The sequence below is a fragment of the Euleptes europaea genome, chromosome 4 (assembly GCF_029931775.1).
Source record: "Euleptes europaea isolate rEulEur1 chromosome 4, rEulEur1.hap1, whole genome shotgun sequence".
In the NCBI taxonomy this organism is placed as follows: domain Eukaryota; kingdom Metazoa; phylum Chordata; class Lepidosauria; order Squamata; family Sphaerodactylidae; genus Euleptes; species Euleptes europaea.
Window position 1 is genome coordinate 72,737,349 of NC_079315.1, and position 20,245 is coordinate 72,757,593.

At 42.5% G+C, this 20,245-nt stretch overlaps 1 protein-coding gene across 1 annotated transcript in view; it reads left to right on the forward strand.

The window, feature by feature from the left end:
• PJA2 (praja ring finger ubiquitin ligase 2) overlaps positions 1-20,245 on the forward strand; it is a 50,529-nt gene that overhangs the window by 20,763 nt on the left and 9,521 nt on the right. Inside the window, exons 5-6 of the mRNA XM_056848393.1 lie at positions 606-791; positions 1,933-2,044. Coding sequence (XP_056704371.1) covers positions 606-791; positions 1,933-2,044 — 298 coding nt within the window. The remainder of the gene's footprint in view (positions 1-605; positions 792-1,932; positions 2,045-20,245) is intronic.

Here is a 20,245-nt window from a genome sequence, read left to right on the forward strand (position 1 = left end):
ATTTTAATAAACGGCTTTGAGTATTTTTTTAATATCAGGATGCTTAGAAATTTAGTGAGTAAGAAGGCTTGCCAGATAAATAGGGTGATACTTTGTATTACTGCTCTAGGGATTAGCTCAGGTCAATGAATTAGTTGATATTATTGTTAGATCTCAACATTTCAAATATATATTCATAGAACCATAGAGTTGGAAGGGACCACCGGGGTCATCTAGTCCAACCCCCTGCACAATGCAGGAAATTCACAACTACCTCACCTCCCTACGCACCCCCAGTAACCCCTACTCCATGCCCAGAAGATGGCAAAAAAAAAAAAAACCCTCTCCATGTTCCCTGGTCAATTTCGCCTGGAGAAAAATTGCTTCCTGACCCCAATTCTATAAGGCCAAAATGTCTTGCTTTATATAAATGTATTTTAGATGTTAGTGCAATCTGACTAAGTCAGTAATTGCTGAACTATCTGTGGGAAATGGTTGCTAGGCTTTTTTCCCCCTCCCAGTTAACACCTGGGCACTCAGCACAAATGTAGATCACTCTCTTTTAGGTTGCATACATGTTTCAGGTTGCTTTCATTTTGTATCGCTTTTCTAATTTTTGTATAAAGGGAACCGACCTCTCTGGAAGATGGTGAGATTCCTTGGTTGCAGTATCATGAAGAAATTGAAAGCAGCAGTGATGAGGAGAACGATCAAGTCAGCCACTTTGTACATCCTGGCTTTTTCATGTTGGATGGCAACAACAATCTGGAGGATGATTCCAGTATGAGTGAAGACTTAGATGTAGAGTGGAGGTATGGGCATTCTCTTTAGTACAGAAATAAACTTGAAAAAGAAACATTAGCAACTGGTGGGTCCTGAAGCCAAATTACATTTCCTGGTGGGTGTGGCTTGCTTCCCAATTGCCACACTGTGGGTAGATGAGAAGAGGGATGTTCCCTCTGTCTTCTGTGCACTGCATAAAATGGATCAGGGGATGCGGTAGTGAAGAGATTTGCTTGAGAAAGGTGAGGGAGAGAAAAGGAGAGGCAGGCCTCAACTTGCCATTCTTGAATGTTGCGCTCATAGTGAAGAGAGAATTGAATAATTGTGACCATTGCTAGGGATTAACTTTGCAAGTATCCATTTCTGCTAAAAAGGGACTTGTTGGCAGTTCATGGGGGAGGTGGGGGGGAGAAAGGAGGGATTTTTGGTCTGCCACTCCCTAGTTGCTAACTAGGGAAGAAATTCCTAAATGGTGGAGCTGTTGATTTTGGACCCAGCTAGTTCCTTAGCCAGTATGTGGTATTTTTTTTCTTTCTGCCTGATTGCACAGTCCCAGTGATGCAGTAGCATCACTATTGAAAGATTTAATAAAAGCTATTCATAGTTTGTCTTGGAGAGTAGCGCACATCCATTTATGCACACCAAAGAGAATACATTTGCCCCAGCAAAAGACAGTGTGGACTTCAAAAAGGAACTATGGTTGTTAACGTAGGCCATAAGGTAAAGCACTGGGTCATTCCTTACCAATGGAATGATGTCACATCCCGACATTTACTAGGCAGACTTTGTTGACGGGGTGGTTTGCCAGTGTCTTCCCCAGTCATCTTCCCTTTACCCCCAGCAAGCGAGGTACTCCTTTTACCGACCTCGGAAGGATGGAAGGCTGAGTCAACCTTGAGCCAGCTACCTGAAACCAACATCTGTCGGGATCGAACTCAGGTCGTGAGCAGAGCTCGGACTGCAGTACTGGAGATTACCACTCTGTGCCATGGGGCTCAGTAATACGGCCATACTGGCCCGATTTTATGTTTCAGGTCATATCAGTAGTATGTGCTGCTTAAAGGTGTGAAAGCTGAGAGCAACTGGCAAACATATACAATACTTAGCAAGGGAAGATGGAATTAAATTAGGTTTTTCCCCCCTAATGTGTTTCTCCTCCCTCTTTCCCAGGCTGCTTGATGAATTTGGTGATGGTCTTGGTGTTGCTCAAGCCATTTCATATGTGGATCCCCAGTTCCTGACATACATGGCCCTTGAAGAACGCTTGGCACAAGCCATGGAGGTAATGTTATTTTTAGCTTGTCTTGGTATACGACAAACCGAGGGAAAACTCAATTTAAATAATTTATACTAGGTCACCATTTACCCCATCATGAAGTCAGGATTTTAGTGTTTGTCATGCTACGTATAAAAATATGCATAGAGCTACTCAGGCAATCAGGGTGGTTTGTTAGGCCAAACCTAATGTTTTGCATTAGTTGCAGTCCTGTGGACAACATTGCAATAGTAACTGTGGAAAGAAAAGTTAATGCAGTGCTCCAAAAGTGGCTTTTGGTTTTACCCCAAGAAACTTTGTGACTTTATTTGCTCATGCACTCTTTTGCTGCCTTCCTTTCACTGTTGCTCTCCACCTGCATAATAATGAAAGAGATGTCCTAGTCAGTACATGACATCAGCCACATTACCCTGATGACAGCATATTGCCTCCCTCCCACACATATGCACGCAGGTATGTTACCAGCTGACAGCACATCTCAGTCAGAGACCACCCATATTGGTTAGAAAGATAGCAACTCTTACCTATAGGCACAAGGCACAAGACTTTATTCAGATTCCAATCCCTGGACTGTTCAGACCCAGCTAACATCATGTGCAACGCAGCGCTGCCTTGCCTGGGAAATAGCTTTCCATTCCAATCATTGACTGTCAGCCTATTTCTGTAGCTACATGGTCGGAAGGATGTCTGGTCATAGAATCTATAGGGCACAAGGCTGTGTCCCAGATAAAGCATCCAAGCCCATGTGACCAATACTTATCAAGGATGCTGAGAACTTCACAAAAATGCAGCCGGAATTAGAACTTTGCTGCAGTTGAGGTTTGCCTCGAAGATTAGGTTGCAATTCAAAGCAAACAATAATGCACACCATTTTGCCTCTGCCCCGTGGCCAGCCTTTCTCATGGCAACTGCTCTGGTATCTGCTGGATACTTATGATAGATTAGTGTAGGGTATTGTGGGATGTCTCTCTTAAAAAACATCTAAGGTAGGTTATGTGTGCTGTTTCTATATCTGTGCAGTTGGTGGGATTCTTCCATCGTCTCCTCTCCCCTTGCTTTACATAACCAGGCATTTTTCCTTTCTTTTTATATTTTGTATTTCTCGAAAGTACGCACCACCACAGGAAGGGAAGCCTGGGTCAATTTCATGCTCAGTGCACTGTGAGGATACTTAGTATATTATTGTTTTGGATTGGAATGTAGCTGCAAAACTAGGAAATGAAATAGACTACGGTTTTCTTAGCTATGGAGCTATGCATCATCAGAAAGTGTTAGAACAACAACATCAAAAAAGACTCCTGGCCATGAAGTGTTCTTACCTGATTGAGAGACAACCTTGTTTTATAGTCTCTGTTTCCCCCCTTCCAACAGAAAATTCTTCAGAAATCTTCTTTCTTTGGTAGTTTGGTCAAACTGGTGCACCCGGCATGGCAGGAAAGATAGCTCTTACAAGAAACTGCATGCACAATGTATTTATAGTTAAATTCCAGGCATTTTCAAATATTAAAGAATCCACCTTTTTCTGGCTGTTCAAGGGTGCTAATTGCAATTTGCAAACAGCGTGGTGTAGTGGTTAAGCATGGTGTAGTGGAGCGGTGGACTAATCTGGAGAACCGGGTTTGATTCCCCACTCCTCCACATGAGTGGCGGAGGCTAATCTGGTGAACCGGGTTGGTTTCTCCTCTCCTACACATGAAGCCAACTGGGTGACCTTGGGCTAGTCACAGTTCTTTTAGAGCTCTCTCAGCCCCACCTACTTCACAGGGTGTCTGTTGTGGGGAGAGGAAGGGAAGATGATTGTAAGCTGGTTTGATTCTTGTTAAAACTGGAACATGCAGGATGTCTTGATGGACACCCTGAGAAGCCACTGACACCAGTGAAAACACTCTAGCCTGGGACCCAAGCAACTAAATCCTTGGGCTTCAGCCTGAGAGGAACTGGTCCCCCCTTATGGAGACAGGGGAGCAATAGCCATTTGCTCACCTGCCAGGAAGAGGCCAGATAAATCACTTTGGACAACCTGCTCTAGGACTGTAAACATCAAGGGTGTGCTCCTGATTATGACTGGATAAAGGGAATGGTGAGAATGTGTGAAGTCAACCTCCGTTTCAGGATAGGTCAGAGAAGAATCCTCCCAGCTGGCAGGGCAAGAGTTAAAAGATTTAATGCATTGTGTGAAGGCTTGCAAGCCAACAACTGGCAAACGGGGTGGGGGATGGAGTGAAGTCTGCCTTGACCAGACTCTGTTTTAAAGTTCCAGCTTTGATCACGTTCATTCCTTGGAAAGGAAGTCACTTGTACAGCCTATTTAGCTACATGGTTTTGTTACTTTTGATTAGTTTCTGTAACACTTCTGTTAGTGTTCGGATACTAGCTTCCTGTTCTTCTAGAAAAACAGAGATGTATGTTAATATATTTTAAAAATATTTTTCTAAAGATCTCAGACTGTCCAAAAGGTTCTTACCCAGCTGCCTGGCCATTAATCCATGCATAGTCCAAATAACCTGACTGATTAGAGGGCTAGCAGGCAGGGGAAGAGGAGAGTGTGTAGCAGCTAGTGTTTGCATGCGGATAGCCTTAGTCAGTGCCTCACACTGCTGTCAGCGAGGGAGGGCAATTAACTTTGAGTGGCGGCAGGTTCTACCCAATGTGATAGAAGGGAAGGGGACAAGCAAGTGCAGGCTCCCTGAAACACATGCAGATCCTCTGTGGCCTCTCGGCAAGGAGAGAGGGGAGGGATGGTTACTATGAGTTTTGTTTATCAAAGGTTGCTGTCCTCCCTTTGGCCTTAATCAGGATATGCATTTATTTGGAAAATTTCTATTCCCCCTCTCCAGGGAACCTGCCTGAGGCAGTTTACAAAATAAAACATCATCATAAACGTTATTAAAACCCAGTGCTCAAAACAAAGCTAAGCGTCAAATGACATAAGACGTGGAGTGGCTTAAAATGGGTCTTAAACATTTCTCAGGCTAAGAACAGACTATGAAATGTTGTTTGCTTGTTTTTCTGATATTACCACACACACCCCAGAGCATTACACTCTACAAATAACAACCTTCTGGTGGTCCCCGGCCCCAAAAATGTCCGGCTGTCCTCAACTAGGGCCAGGGCTTTTTCATCCCTGGCCCCAGCCTGGTGGAACTCCCTTCCTAATGAGATCAGGGCCCTGCGGGACCTTAAAGAATTCTGCAGGGCCTGTAAAATGGAGTTGTTCCACCGGGCGTATAGTTGAGGGCAGCTACTGTTTCCATCAGCACTGGCCTCCCTACCCCCCACCCACCCACCCTTTTTCTTCCGTCTGTTGTCCATTAATTGCTTTAGCTAAATATGGGGGTCCTGACTGCTTTCTGGGTCTTTCAGCAGTCTTCACTCTCTAAAATGAGTGCCATCTGTTGTTATCGTTCTGCTTTTGTGTTTTGAGGGATTGTCAGACTGGGCCTCAAGGGAAGGGGCTTTCCATATGTTATATGTAAGAGCTGTCCTGGGTTTACAGATTTAGTGATGTGTGTGCACAAACAGTACATTCTAGATATGCACTGCTTGAGGAACTACGTTTATACCCTGCCAGAATTTTTGTTAGTCTCTAGGGTGCTACTGGACTCTTGCTCTTTTCTACTAAGTTTATACCTGTTAAGTACAGAAGATTTTTTTACCCAGTACTTTAGTTCCCTTCATTGTGTGAGAGAAGTAGAAGTGACTTTGTGGCTATGGGAATGGTGAGTGCTTTGCTCATCTTGGCATGCTTAAGATAGCGAATGTTTAGTTGTCATGCTGTTAATCGTGATTTATGCCTCCCAGTTGATTCCCCCCCCCCCAAAAAAAGGCTTTTATTTGTGCTGGTTGCACTGCCGTTTCAGCCCTAGTTGGAGCAGTGACATTGAGATTCCTGGTGAGCATTTGCCTGTAAGGTTTCTAAAATCTGCCACTAACTCTGTTGCTGTATCCCACTGGGTGTTATGTTAAAATGACTGATCATGCAAGAACTTACGGCTGCCCTTGAGGAAGAAAGGGTTAATATTTCTGTCACAATGCTAAAGGTCTTTTCAAGTCGTTGGCATGCATAAGAGAAGTAGACTCCAGGTACGAAGTCCCCAGCACAACCATAACATTCAAAGTCGCTGTGTCTCATAATAAAGGGGCTGGCCCTGTGCCAACCATGAAAGCAGCAAAGCCAAGTCCACCCACAGGCAAGGTAGAGCCTTCTGCATACTCAGGCGACTCCTCAGGTATGGAGGAAATATCTTTTGTTAATTCACCAAAAGAACGGCACCCTCTTCTAACAAAGAGGAGGGGGGGAGGCCTGGTGAGGACCAAAACTGTTCCAGGAACACCTAATGTTGAGAGCAGCTAAATATTAATTAAAGTAAAAAAGGGGAGGATCCTGCAGCCTACATAAGACCCCAAGATCTCATAGAATGTTTGAGGGAGGGATATTGGGAGGCGGGGAAGGAATTTCTAAACCCTCCCCACCGTATTTCCTTATGGACCTTTTGTTTGTCTCGAAGTATGAAGTTCAAAATAATTGACAATTAAATTATTTTGAAAGGAAGTGTTGCTACATCGGCTTAATTTTAACTTTGACTTTTGCTCCGTAGTGAGAATATTCAGGATTCTTATGCTCAGTGTGTAAAAATATCCATATTTAATTATATTGCCTTGTCTTGCTGTGTGAAAATAATTTCAAATGATGTATTTGCATTTTATACATTACTGGTCACTATTGCTGAATTAATATCTTATAGTTGTTTTTGTTTACCTCATTATAATTTCTGTTCCTTCCAAAGTAATATATTTATATACATTAGTTTGCATCAGATTTGTTAAAATATATATCATTCTTAAACAGGACTTCCAATGGTCTGCTCAGGTCTACATCTACCTAGGTTCAGCTAAACTGCAGCATAAAAGCCACTCCCACATGGCTTATTGAGTCCCAGTTTAAGTAAATTTAAAATAAGAGGGTTGGTAACTGTACTTATTGCCCTGACCTGGATGGCCCAAGCTAGCCTGATCTAGTCAGATCTCAGAAGCTAAGCAGGGTCTGCCCTGGTTAGTATTTGGATGGGAGACCACCAAGGAAGTCCAGGGTTGCTGTGCAGAGGAAGGCACTGGCAAACCACCTCTGGTAGTCTCTTGCCATGAAAACCCCAAAAGGGGTCGCCATAAGTCGGCTGCGACTTGACGGCACTTTACACACACACAACTGTACTTATTGCTTTTTGTCCTTGTGTAATCCCCCCCACACACACCATTCCTTGGACCTTGTAGAAAAATGGGTTCAGAACCACTGAACCTTAGAGGTGCTTGAAGTGCCTCCAAAACTGAGCATGATGTCAGAGATAAGATTCACCTCTAACTCTTGAAGGTGCTGTAGGAGCACTAGAAAATAGACACTTCTGGCTTGCTATCAAGGTCAGGCAAAATTTTTGACTCCTTCAAAAAAACTGACAAAAGCTCTTGAATTTCCTATGAAAACAGATATCTAAATTAAATATTTGCTGTTCTTATATCAATACAACAGTATATTGGGTTCATATTTGATTTCATGCAATATCAGGGGTTATGGTAATGACAGATTAGCTAAGTGATTATTTTTTAAACATAATGTGTTTTCCAAAACTTGATGAAATAACTAGATTTTAGTGAGAAAAGCAAGAACATTTGATTATCAATAATTTACACTTAAGGCTAGAGTTTTTAAATTTGTTATTGAACACATGAAGTCATAATATATTTATCAGTTTTTAAAAAATAGCCCAGAGTCCTGCTTCAGTGTACAAAGGATGGCTGTAAAATTCCCAGTTCAATTTGAAACTAAATTCCACTTGGGTTAAGCTGAGAATTTTTTAGCTACTTGTTTATATAATGATCACAAACCTGATAATTTCTTTAATTTCTTTTTGCCTTGGAATTGTATCTCATATACATAATTTTGTCACGATCCCTTGAGTGGTACAGAGATTCTTACTGTGTTTATTTAATAATATTTAGTGATAGTCTGCAATCCCTCCAACCTGCTCCCTAGGTTTCCTGCAACCATTCATAATTGCCCTGTACTAATGCTGTTTTGTTCACATTCCTGGTACTTTTGGTCAGTTGCTTCTGGAATCTCAGCACAACCAGTCACTTAAGTAAGCTCTGAAACATCAAAATATTGTGCTGTGAATGAATAACACCAATCCGTTATTTTTCAATAAATGGGGTAACAAAGTAAGGAAAGCCCAAAACAAATCAACATTGCCTAGAAGGAGGCCATTTGAAAGGGACAAAGTTTAACAGGGCGGGAAAAGCGGTCCAAGCTAGAGCATTATTTTAGATACATAAGACTTTTGTCGGCTGTGGCCTTGCTAGTAGAAGTTTGAGGTATCAGCATAGAGTGTTAGTTGCGGTGAGTGTATTATAATAAAATAGTTACAAGATATTTTAGATTTACTTTTCAGTCTAGATAACCTTTCAGGGATTTTAAAATGGCAGATAAATCTCTGGCTTCTGCTGAAATTCTGCACTTTCCTTTTGAGGTATAAGTTGTCATCAGCAACACAGCGCTCTCCTCAGTCTTTGATGTTTTTTAAGGGAAATAGAGGATTTTAATAACAACAAAGGATATACCAGGTATTAAAATCTATTCTGCCATTCTCATTCTGTAGATAAACAAAATACACCGAGCTCTGGTTAATGTCTGATTAGAGGGGGGAAACCCTTGACATTGGTACATAGTGTTGGGAACACTGCTGAGATCAGACAGGTTGTAATTAATGTTATGCAATACTCCCAACTACTTGCTCTACTAGGTCAAACTTTGCTATTGGACAGGAGAAAATAAATTCCTGGAATTAAGAATTAACTTCTTTGTTAATTGTTTTGTTTTGCATACCTTGTTTTATAGAAGGGGACAACTGCATTTGTCAAAACTAACTTGCTTTAATATAAATCAGAATCACTTTCTTTGTCTAAACAAAAAGTCATGACACGATGCAAATGCTTATGTCACAGAATGGCAAATTCATAAACACTGTCCATACTTGTTTTTCTTATATAAGTTAACATTCTGGTTTTAAACCATTTTTGTTGGTTAGCAATAATCACATTTTTGTGAAAATTGAATATCAGTTAATTCATATCCACACTGTGTTTCCGGTTTGGCTTTTGTAATGTTGAGGCTTACAGAAAAATGGAAAACTTTAATTGGCTGGATATTTTGCATGTGGACAAACATTATTCCTTAGCATATTTAAGAAACCAATTGTTCAGTGCTAAACTTGAAATCATCCCATGATTACTGTGTTTGGACTTTTGTGGTAGTTTGTTTTAATAACATCAGAAGTGAAATTCCTATTCCCTAGTTCAGTTGCGCCAGACCATAATGTAAGAGAAGCTCAAATGCTTCCACCAGAATTAGAAAAATTTCATAGAACAAAAGGCTTACTAACAAAAAAAATAATAAAAAGAGCCAACCTTGCTTTAATCCTAGCAAAATATTTCAGGTGTTCAAAACAGAGGACTTCCATCCTTTTCAGTGAGGTTTCACACAAGTCATTTGGCCTTTTGCCAAGGATTCTTGTATGTACTTTTTTCACATCAAAGCAATGCTCCATTTCATGTCATGTTTCATATTTCTTATAGGGAGAGAACTGTTGTTGGTAAGTCTAACCGTCTTTTTAGAAGATCTTTTGAGTTCCCTGAACTTTGTGCTGTGAAGGGATGCTTTGAACACTGAAATGCCTGAAACTGTGTGTGTCAGCATTATATGAAGTCTTTGGAAATACTGAAACATGAAGTTTTAAATAGGTTGTGCTCGAGGAAAAAATGCCCTTGTCAATAGTCTTGGCACTTACTTTGTTGGTTCCTTTGTCGACATATCTGTTTGCTACTCCTTTGAAAAGTGATTGCTTTTCAAAGAACTGCATTTAAAGAAAATAAATGCAACCTTGGTAGCTTTCTTTATGAGAGGGAGAAATCATACAAGCATTTAACATATCTAAAGTAACTGCATTAAAACAGGCATTAATATATGAGAGAAACAGTGCAAATCCTACCAATAAAATGTTATTCAATAAGATAGTTCTTTCTGTGATTTTTTTTAAAGGACCAAAATATGTCAAATAGATGCATTGCCAATTATAATTCTAGGTGAAATCTCTGCAGATTATACATACAATGTGTCCATTTTAAAAGAATTGGGATAACAACCTGATAACTTCAGGTTATATGTAACATTTAATCATGGCGTAGTGATAGGGCCTTGGATTAGCAGGGGCCTGTAAATTTATAAAAATACTAAATATTACCAAATTGCCACTTGGGGGAGAGGGTAATGCCATGTATTTGGCATCAGACTTGACATAGTTTATCATTGAGCATTAGATCTGAAATTAATCCATATTGGTTCTTGAAGATTTTTTTTCCTTTGAAAAAATGGTTTTTCAAATGTTTTGAATCACAGTGATTATAGAGCTGGAAAAGTCCTGATATTTCTCGTGAGAGGATCTTGGCTATTTTAGTATGGAGTACAATTCTTTTAAAGAAAGCTGTACTCCTCGCCTTCACTAACCTGAATCTTTTCAAATTCAGGTAACAAGCATGTTCATGGAAATGACTTATCAGCGTCTACAGGTACCTGCAATTTCTGATTATCTACGTAAAGGGAATGTTAGCAATGTATTTAATATGTGAGGATGTCAGAATTCTCTGTATGTTGTCTGAGTGACTCATTTCTTTCATGCAAGAGTCAGTGACTTTTCCAAGCACATTTCCAAGCTGTGCATGCCAGATATATAGTCACTGGTATTCCAGTATTTCCTAGAGATAAGATAATGTATTACACTGACAGTTTGACGTAATTGGAAATCGTCACACCAATGTCACTGGAGTGACAATTCTTTCAGTGTGCATAAGTTATTTGAGTTCTGCAGCATTGTCCTTTGAACTCCTTTTATATTCTTACCTAGCTAACACAATTTCTTTTTAACATATATTCTATCCTCACCAACAGAAATTTGATCTGAGTCAAATGTATCCCTTGTAATACTCAGGGGTGTCTGTTAGGTGCACCAAATTCCTTTAGCTGTAAAACACTTGAAAGACATTTTAAATTTGTTAAAAACTTGAATTTCTCATAGGGTGAAACTACAGACTTTCCAAGCAAACAGAGCTGGTATCAGACTAGCAGCCTCATGAACACATGAAGCTGCCTTATGCTGAATCAGACCCACCCTTGGTCCATCAAAGTTAGTATTGTCTAGTCAGACAGGCAGCGGCTCTCCAGGGCCTCAGGCAGGGGTCTTTCACATTACCTACTTGCCTAGTCCCTTAACTGGAGATGCCAGGGATTGAACCTGGGACCTTCTGCATGCCAAGCAGATGCCCTGCCACTGAGCCATAGCCCCTCCTCATAACAGATTGTTTTCCCCACTTCACATTTAGCTCATCCCGCACCATTTCCACTGCATTGACTCATGCCTGCAATGTAGGGGAAATTGCATTGAAAAAGGCCATAGGGGAACTTGAATTAGATGTTATAGAAAGGAGAGAGGGGAGCTATGCAGTTCCACCGTGTAGTAGGGTGTCTGCGCAAGATGGAGGACTCAAGAAAAACAACTGCTTCTTGATTCTTGCATAGAGATGTAACATTTCTGGAAATTTTGAAGCTATTCATGGGGTGGGGACTGGGATTTTTTTTCTGTTTTACTTTTAAGCAGAAAACAGAAATTTGGAGGACGGTTTTAGTCCAGTTGAGCATTACATACAACTGGTGCCTATCCTGGTTAGTAACATAAATATGTGTGTGTGGGTTCATCTTTATGGATATTTTTAATGCAACAAAGCTTTGATCCAGTATGTAGATTATAAATCTCTGCACACATTGTGGGGAGAGAAGTCGGCAGAACATGACCCCTCCTCCTTGTAATGCAGCTGCAAAGTGTAAAGTCAACTTTTCAGAAAGTTTGCTTCCCTAATAAATTTATCGTCAGCTGTGCAGGTGAAGACCCAACTGACGTATTCAATGGAATGACACAAGTTTAACCACAGTAGTTTTCTTTAACAGCATTTTGTAGAAACTAGACTGTAGCCATTAACCCATTGATGAATAATGTTTTAAACTCCTTATATTTTGGTTATATGTTATCCCTAATGGGTAAAAAGTGTATAAAACTTTTTCTTCTACCCTATGCCACATCAAAGTCCATGTATTCTCTTACAGTAAAGAGATTTCTTATTCTTTGATGTTTCCCATATGTGCCTGATTTTCCATTATACTTTACTTTTGAGGATTTCATCAAAGGGCATTGTGATCGGTTTTCCCTCATTCTTGTTAAATGGGGTCTAATGAAAACGCTGCAAGGTTTTGAAGGAGAGGTCTGAACTTCAACATTGTAAAAACTCATTTAAAAATGTAATAGCTATTTTATGTAAAGAAAATACAGAGATGTTTTTCATACCTCCAAGAGAAATTTAGGGGTTTGCGGGAGGAGAGATGAGGAAGAAGCGCTTAAACTAGGCCCTGGAAATTAACATAGGCATTCACTACAGATTATAAATACCATGTTTCTTTAATTGTACTCCTGGAATATATATAACACTATGTTTTCATGAAGTTGAAATAATTGATGTTATTCAGACAGATTTTTTGTGATGAATATATACCTGACTTGTTGTCATGAGCTCCCATCCTCCTCCCTTTGATACACAGTGCAGTTTAACACTTCCCAAACCAGGAAGTCTTTAGTCCAACAAACCAAGTTTGTGCCTGTTGTAAACTTCAGTTTCTTCATAATGCCTAAATGTAGCCCTAGTTAAAGAGGTCATGGAGGTTTTGTTAAGAGCAATTTCTTTATGGTCTATAGTACTGCAATTTATTAGTAGTAAAGTTGTAAGCTGAACATAATATGCTTTGTTGATTGCCTCTTCAAATAAATGCAGCTGGTGTGTTCTCCGTCTCCCTTTGTACATTGCAAACCACTTATAAAATATTTTCTAAGGCAGTGAGTGGTGCTGCTGTTTCAGTAGCTTGGAAACCTTGCTTCATATGTGGGGCTTACTGTACAGCCCTTTGGATTGTGCCTCTAGTATTTTGTTGTTGTTGTTTATCTCTGGATGCCAAAATACTTTATATGGTTTATTTCTTTTTAAAAAATTGACATGATGGTAAAAAAAATATTGTTTGTTACTCCTGTCTAAAGCATAAACTGTCATTTGTAGTGTAAAAATGCTTTGTATGTTTTTCCCCAATAAGTATTTGTTTTGTGTATTTTTAGTCAGAAGTGGAAATATATCTTTGAAGACTACATAGTTTTTCTAACTGTGCTAAATCCTTGGAAGATTAATCTTCTAAACCATTATCTACATAACTTTCTCACCATAGCCAAGTTGGCACACTTATACAAAGCCTAACAGAATATTATATTTCCCATGATTCCAGGTTTGTTGACAAATGTGGCATTTCAGGATAGCTTTTGTTGTGTTGCAAATGGCCAGATGTGTATAGCCTTGTCCTGTGTTTAGCTTGCTAGTGGAAAGGCTGAGGGTAAAAGATACCCCTTGCAAGTCCAGGACTGCAGAATCGGAGGGCGGCGTGTATCATAGCATCGGACACGTATTTTGTGTGCTTCCTTTGAAAACATTTGCATCTGCCAGCCAGGCACTTCTATCTTGTGATATTAGTGTGTGTGCTAAGTGCTGTTAAGTCACTTCTGACTTATGGTGACCCTGTGAGAGTTAGTCCTAAACCAGAGATCCACTGGAGGAGAGAACGCTTGGCTTTGTATGAAGCACAGACTTCCATATTTAGTAATTTTCTCATATTTTTGAAAAACGTAAAATTTGCCAATGTGCAAAACGTTGCTGAAATATCTCATGTTTGCACTTTGATAAGCAACTTTTGCTGTCCTAATGGCCTACTTTATCAATGGTTGTAGCACTACCAAAGAAACTATTTAGGAAAACATGTTGCTACTATTATTCTTCGCTGAGGCAAGGGCATCCTGAGCTGTGGGTTGTTTTCCTCTCCATCCGGGTAGGCAGGACTAAAGTTTCTGACTTCCTGTAACCCTTGGCGGGAAAGCAGCGTGAGGAAGCCAGTTTCCGTCCTGCCTATCCGGGTAGAGCAGGCAACCTCGCATAGCTCCGTGCCAGAGGCCCTATTAGGTTCATTTAGAGCGGGTTTTTTCGTCTTCTTGTCTTCCCAAGTATTGTGAGTCTCCTTCCTTGTTCTTCCTTACCTCTTAAATCCCTTCTTTTCATTCACCCTTGTCCTCCCTTCTCCGTTAAGTGTCTTGGGTAGTTTTTTCCCAAAATGGCCGACGGCATTTTACAGTGGGACGACGACCTTCTCTCAGAGAAGGATTACCAAAGGGGGCTGGTTCAATCCACTCCCATGGGCTCTGGATCTCCCAACGGCCGCTCAGACGGACCATTAGGGAGTACTGCTGATCCGGGAGAGACCCTGGCGGCGGAAACATCCACGTCCTAAATAAAACCTAAAAAGGCGCGAAAGACCGCGCTGCCGCAGCTGGGCACTAGGAGGAAGAGGCGCGGTGGCAAGCCATGCTCCGGGCCGAAAGCCGGGCGCAAAACACCCGACTCTTCCCCGAAAGGTTCAATTTTATCCCGCAACGCCCAGGACGCATCCGAGGCAGCGGCGGCGACTGCATCCTTCCCGGCAGCGGCGGCTGCACCCTTCCCGGCGGGGACTGGTAATTTTGCGGCAATGGCGGCAATGGGAGCATTCCCGGCGGGAGTTGGCAACCCCCCCCAACCAGGTGGCGGAGGGCGGCCATTTTATTTCATGGCAGAGTGCTGACGGCCTGATTAACTATGCCCTGCAGCGCCAGTGGCAGGCCTTCCAATCTTTCCAGGCCCGCCTTCCTCCTTCCATGCGTTTGGGCTCCCACAGGATTCCCCCCAACCCTTTGTCTCACCCCACCCAAAACACTGCTTATTCCCCTGAGGAGGATGGTGGCCCAAGTACTTCTACTAACGTGAGAAATAAGGCATGGCCCACAAAAGCAGCTTTGAAGGCCAAGTCCTCTGAGCCTAGGGAAGTTCAAACAGAAAGCTCCAAATCTCCTAACTCTTCACTTGAATATGAAGAGAAAGAAAAAGAGGAAGGTGAATTTGACTCGGATGAAGATCCACCCCAAGAGACAGACCAACATAATAGATTGTTCTCGGGGGAGGATTATCAGTCCCTCTTGGCCAAAGCTATCCTCGCTCTTGACCTTAATGAGGAGGTAGACCAATCTGACGAACCCAAGTCCAAATTAAAAAAGGGAGTCCAGGAATGTTTTCCTAGACCCAAGCCACTCACTAATACAGTTCCATTCCCAGAGTTCTTTATCAATTCTGTCAGAGAGGAGTGGGACCATCCAGTTCCTAATAGGCAACTTCCCTCCAATATTAGGAAACTTTACAACTTGGCACCCCATGCCATGACAATGCTTAAAGTTCCCCTGGTAGACGCTCCAGTTCTGGACCTGCAATCTCCTGGTCTGGTTCCAGAGGACGGGGTGGGCTCACTGAGAGACCAATTAGATAGAAAGTTAGACTATTTGGCGAGAAAGGCGCATGAGGCCTCGGCTATGGCCAGCGCCACCACATCTATTTTCGCCAGGGCATCATATCTCTGGATAAAGAAGATTATTCAACTTGTCCCCGAGGAAAATCTCAGGGTTTTAGGGGGCCTAGACAGGGTTCACAATGCCATATCTTTAATGGCTGGTGCCTCTCTCGACACCATGTCTTCAGTGGCAAGATCAATGGCAGCGGTCACCTCTATCAGAAGGGGACTCTGGCTTAGGACCTGGCCTGCAGACTTTAAGGCCAAGACCACCCTCATGGCATACCCTGTTAAAGAGGGACGTCTATTCGGCGAGAAACTTGACAGCATACTCGTCGAAACAAAGGATAAAAAGCAAGTACTTCCCATGCAAATTAAAAAGGACCATCGCCCCCCTTCATATCCTTCCTTTCATCCCCCCAAGTTCTCACCCAGATTCAGGACTGAATTCAGGAGAGGCTCTTGGGGATAAAACATGGGGATCTTGGGGCAATACCAGATCCTTTCGCAGGGGTGGGGGGAAATTCTCCAGACCCCAGGGCTTCCAGCCCCGATCAGAAAAAGGAGACAGGTTCCCTAAAAATACCCCTCAGTGACGCTAGTCACATTCAGGTGGGGGGAAGACTTCAGGAGTTCACGACAAGGTGGTCCATGTCCAGACCGGACAAATGGGTCTCACAGATTTTAACAAACGGCTAACTCCTGGAGTTTACAGCCCGACCACGGGACCGATTCCTACGTTCCCCAGTGTCATTCAAAAAGGGGAAGCACTTACGGACATGAACAGCTATTCAGCACTTGGCCCATATCAAGGCCATAGAACCTGTGCCCAGCCATCAGAAGGGCCAGGGAGTATATTCCATCTTCTTCACCATCCCGAAGAAGAACGGGGACTGGAGGGCCATTCTAGACTTAAAGTATGTCAACAACAGGATAGCCTGCAGACATTTCCGTATGGAAATGGTCAAATCAATTGTGGAATCGCTACTCCCTGGCACCTTTATGACGGCTGTGGACCTTACGGAAGCCTACCTCCATATTCCTATTCACCCACTGCACAGATCCTTTCTGAGATTTGCTTATGGAAACAACCACTACCAATTCAAGGCCCTACCCTTCGGGTTGACCTCTGCCCCGAGGGTCTTCACCAAAATTCTGGTAACCATCATTGCATCACCCAGACAGGAGGGAATCCAGGTACATCCGTATCTGGACGGCATCCTGATCTGCTCCCCAACACAGAGTCTATCTCACACACAGAGAGAGAGGGTCATCCAGGTCCTTCAGGATCACGGGTACCTCATAAATTTCCAAAAGAGCTCATTGCGCCCATCACAGATAATGACGCACCTGGGAGCCACAATCAACTCCAAAAACTACTCCTTATCCCTACCTCAGAAACGGATCAAAAAACTGACTACGTTTGCACACAACACTGCCAAGTACAAGACTGCTATGCTCATGTCCCTAGCGACCCTATTGGGACTCATGGTTTCTTGCATTGCCATAGTACTATGGGCCCGATTCCACTCACGTCCACTACAGTGGCTTCTAAGTCCACATCAGGCAGACATCACAAGAAAAAGGATCAAAAGAATAGCTATTCCTCCCAAGGTCAGACACAGCCTTTGTTGGTGAACCAACCCATCGAACCTCCGTAAGGCCACACAATACATACACGAAGATCCCATCCAAATTTTCACAGACGCCAGCCTCTTGGGCTGGGGGGCCACCCTAGGCAATCAGATAGCCCAAGGTTGTTGGTCACAACAGGAATCGCAGCTCCACATCAACCTGCTGGAACTGAGAGCGGTGAAGTTGGCACTTCTAAAATTCACACACACAGTTAGGAACCACCATCTCCTTATAAGAACCGACAATATTACGACAAAAGCCTATATCAACAAGCAAGGCGGTTCCAAGTCCTCTTCCCTGCACAGGGAAGCAGTGGTGATATTCACCTGGGCTCAAGCCAACGTTCCATCAATCAGAGCGGAACATATCAAGGGAGACCTCAACCTTTGCGCCGACTGGCTAAGTCGCCAGTGCGTAGACGAGGGAGAATGGGAGTTAGACCAATCAGCATTTCAACAGCTTACAGAAATATTTGGTACCCCTTCCGTAGATCTTTTTGCCTCAGAGTTAAACCACAAGGTTCCCAGATTTTATTCCAGATACTTCCACCCAAGAGCAGAAGGCACAGATGCTCTTCTCTGCCCATGGCCCAAGGGACTGCTTTACGCATTTCCTCCAATTCCCATCCTTCCCAAAGTTCTCCGCAAAATTCATCAACACAGAGCCAATGTAATTCTAATAGCTCCTTACTGGCCTCGGAGACCATGGTTCGTAACCCTGAAACGAATGTCCTTCCAAGATCCGTAGCAGATTCCAGCAGAATTGACCACTCTCCGCCAGGGGCCCATAATACACCCAGACCCTCTATGGTTCTGTTTGACCGCCAGGGGCTTGAGAGGAGGACTCTATTAAACCTTGGCTACTCCAACGAAGTGGTCAATATGATCATAGAAGCCCGGAGGCCTTCCACTCGCCGCATATATAATGCATCATGGAAAGCCTTTGCCCGATGGGCCAGGAGAAAGAAGTACGATCCACTTCACCCAAACATTCCCACAATACTAGAATTTCTACAAGAGGGAGTCAAACAAAATCTCAAAGCCTCCACCCTGAGACGGCAGGTGGCTGCCATTTCTACTGTAATCCCTTTTTCAGACGGATTCCCCACAACACAACATAGACATATTACTGCCTTTCTGAAAGAGGTTTCTCAAATTCAACCCCCAGTCATTCACAGGTTCCCTACATGGTCCTGAAGGCTCTTACGCCGCCGCCCTTCGAGCCCCTTAGAACGGTGCCCATGAGATACCTCCACATGAAGGTACTGTTCCTTACCGCAATCACATCAGCTGGACGAGTATCCGAGCTTAGGGCATTGTCGATCAGGAAAGGCCTATGTGTCTTTCACAAAGACAGGGTCGTTCTAACTCCTGACCCCACTTTCCAACCAAAAATAAATTCGCGTTTCCATAGGACTCAGGAGATCAACTTCCCTTCATTCAGTCCAAAACCAAACGGCCTGAAGGAGGCCGCATGGCACACACTAGATTTAAGGAGGGCTATTCGCGTATTCATTGACCGTACATCAGACATTAGGTAGTCCGACTACATGTTCATAGGGATCTCCAACCCCGGTAAGGGACAGAGAATGTCAGCCGTCGCAATTAGCTATACAATCAAATTATGTATAGCAGAGGCGTACAAGGTACACGACAAGCTCGTGCCGGAGGGCATTACGTCACATTCTCTTAGAAGCACCACTACCACGGCTGCCTTTGACAAACCGGCACCGGTGGAAGAGATTTGCCGAGCCGCTACTTGGTCCTCAGTTTCAACCTTTGTTAGACATTATAGAATCCATACCTGGTCCTCAGCACAAGCAGCCTTTGGCCACAGGGTCTTGCAAAGCGTGGTTGAGTAATTTGTTTTTTCCCCACCCTTATGGGAGCTCTTATAAGTTCCACAGCTCAGGATGCCCTTGCCTCAACGGAGAATATAGCCTTGGATACTCACCGTGAGGGTTTATTCTCCTCTGAGGTGAAGGGCATCCTGCCCCTCCCTCTTTATCAATAATGAATCTTATAAATAGAATGCGGTCAGTGTCCGTGCCAACCTCTGTGTTTTGCATTCGCATAAATAGTAACACATCTGGTTCTCTGTTGGGTTACGTACAGTTATATGTTATAATGCAGTTGTATCATAAGTTTGTCTCATTTTCTGTCAACGTAGCTAGTATAGACGGTAACTGGCTTCCTCAGGCTGTTTTCCCGCCAAGGGTTACAGGAAGTCAGAAACTTTAGTCCTGCCTACCCGGATGGAGAGAAAAACAACCCACAGCTCAGGATGCCCTTCGCCTCAGAGGAGAATAAGCCCTCACGGTATCCAAGGCTATATGTATTAATGGTTTAAAGGGTTTGAATTTCTGTCGGAAATGTGCAACTACAAACAAAGTAGTGGCTTTAGTATAATGCTTTATGTTGTCCAGTGAATTTTGTTACAGCATCTACAATCAGATCATTACTTCGCTAACTGTGCCACAAGGGCACAGTTTCACCAGTCACCATGACTTTCAGTAGTATCCCCGCAAGTCTACAAACATATTGATCCAAGAATTCACAAAATTAGTTCTGTTGTCACCATTCTTTTTTTTTAAAAGAGTTTTATTGTTAGAAAGTGCAAAAAACCCCAGGAACATCAGAACTTAAGAATGAAAAAAAAAAAACCCAATACATAGATTGCATAACGATAACAAAAATTAACGATAACAAAAATTACATAGACCAAAGAAAAAGACCATTATTGAACTTCATTTGCAAACCCCAATGTGAGCATCAATACATTCCACTAATTCTCTGCTCATTAAGACATAAAATATTGGTTTACCTAATTAAATTACTTATATTACAGTCATAGGTTTTACCAAAATAAAGTAACAAATTACCCCAAACCTTATTATATTTCCCCCCACCTTATATCCTTGAATTACTCTGGTATTAAAAGTAATTTTTTCCAAAATCATGAACATTTTTATTTTCTGTCACCACCTGTCCAAAGTAATATTTTCTGCCATTTTC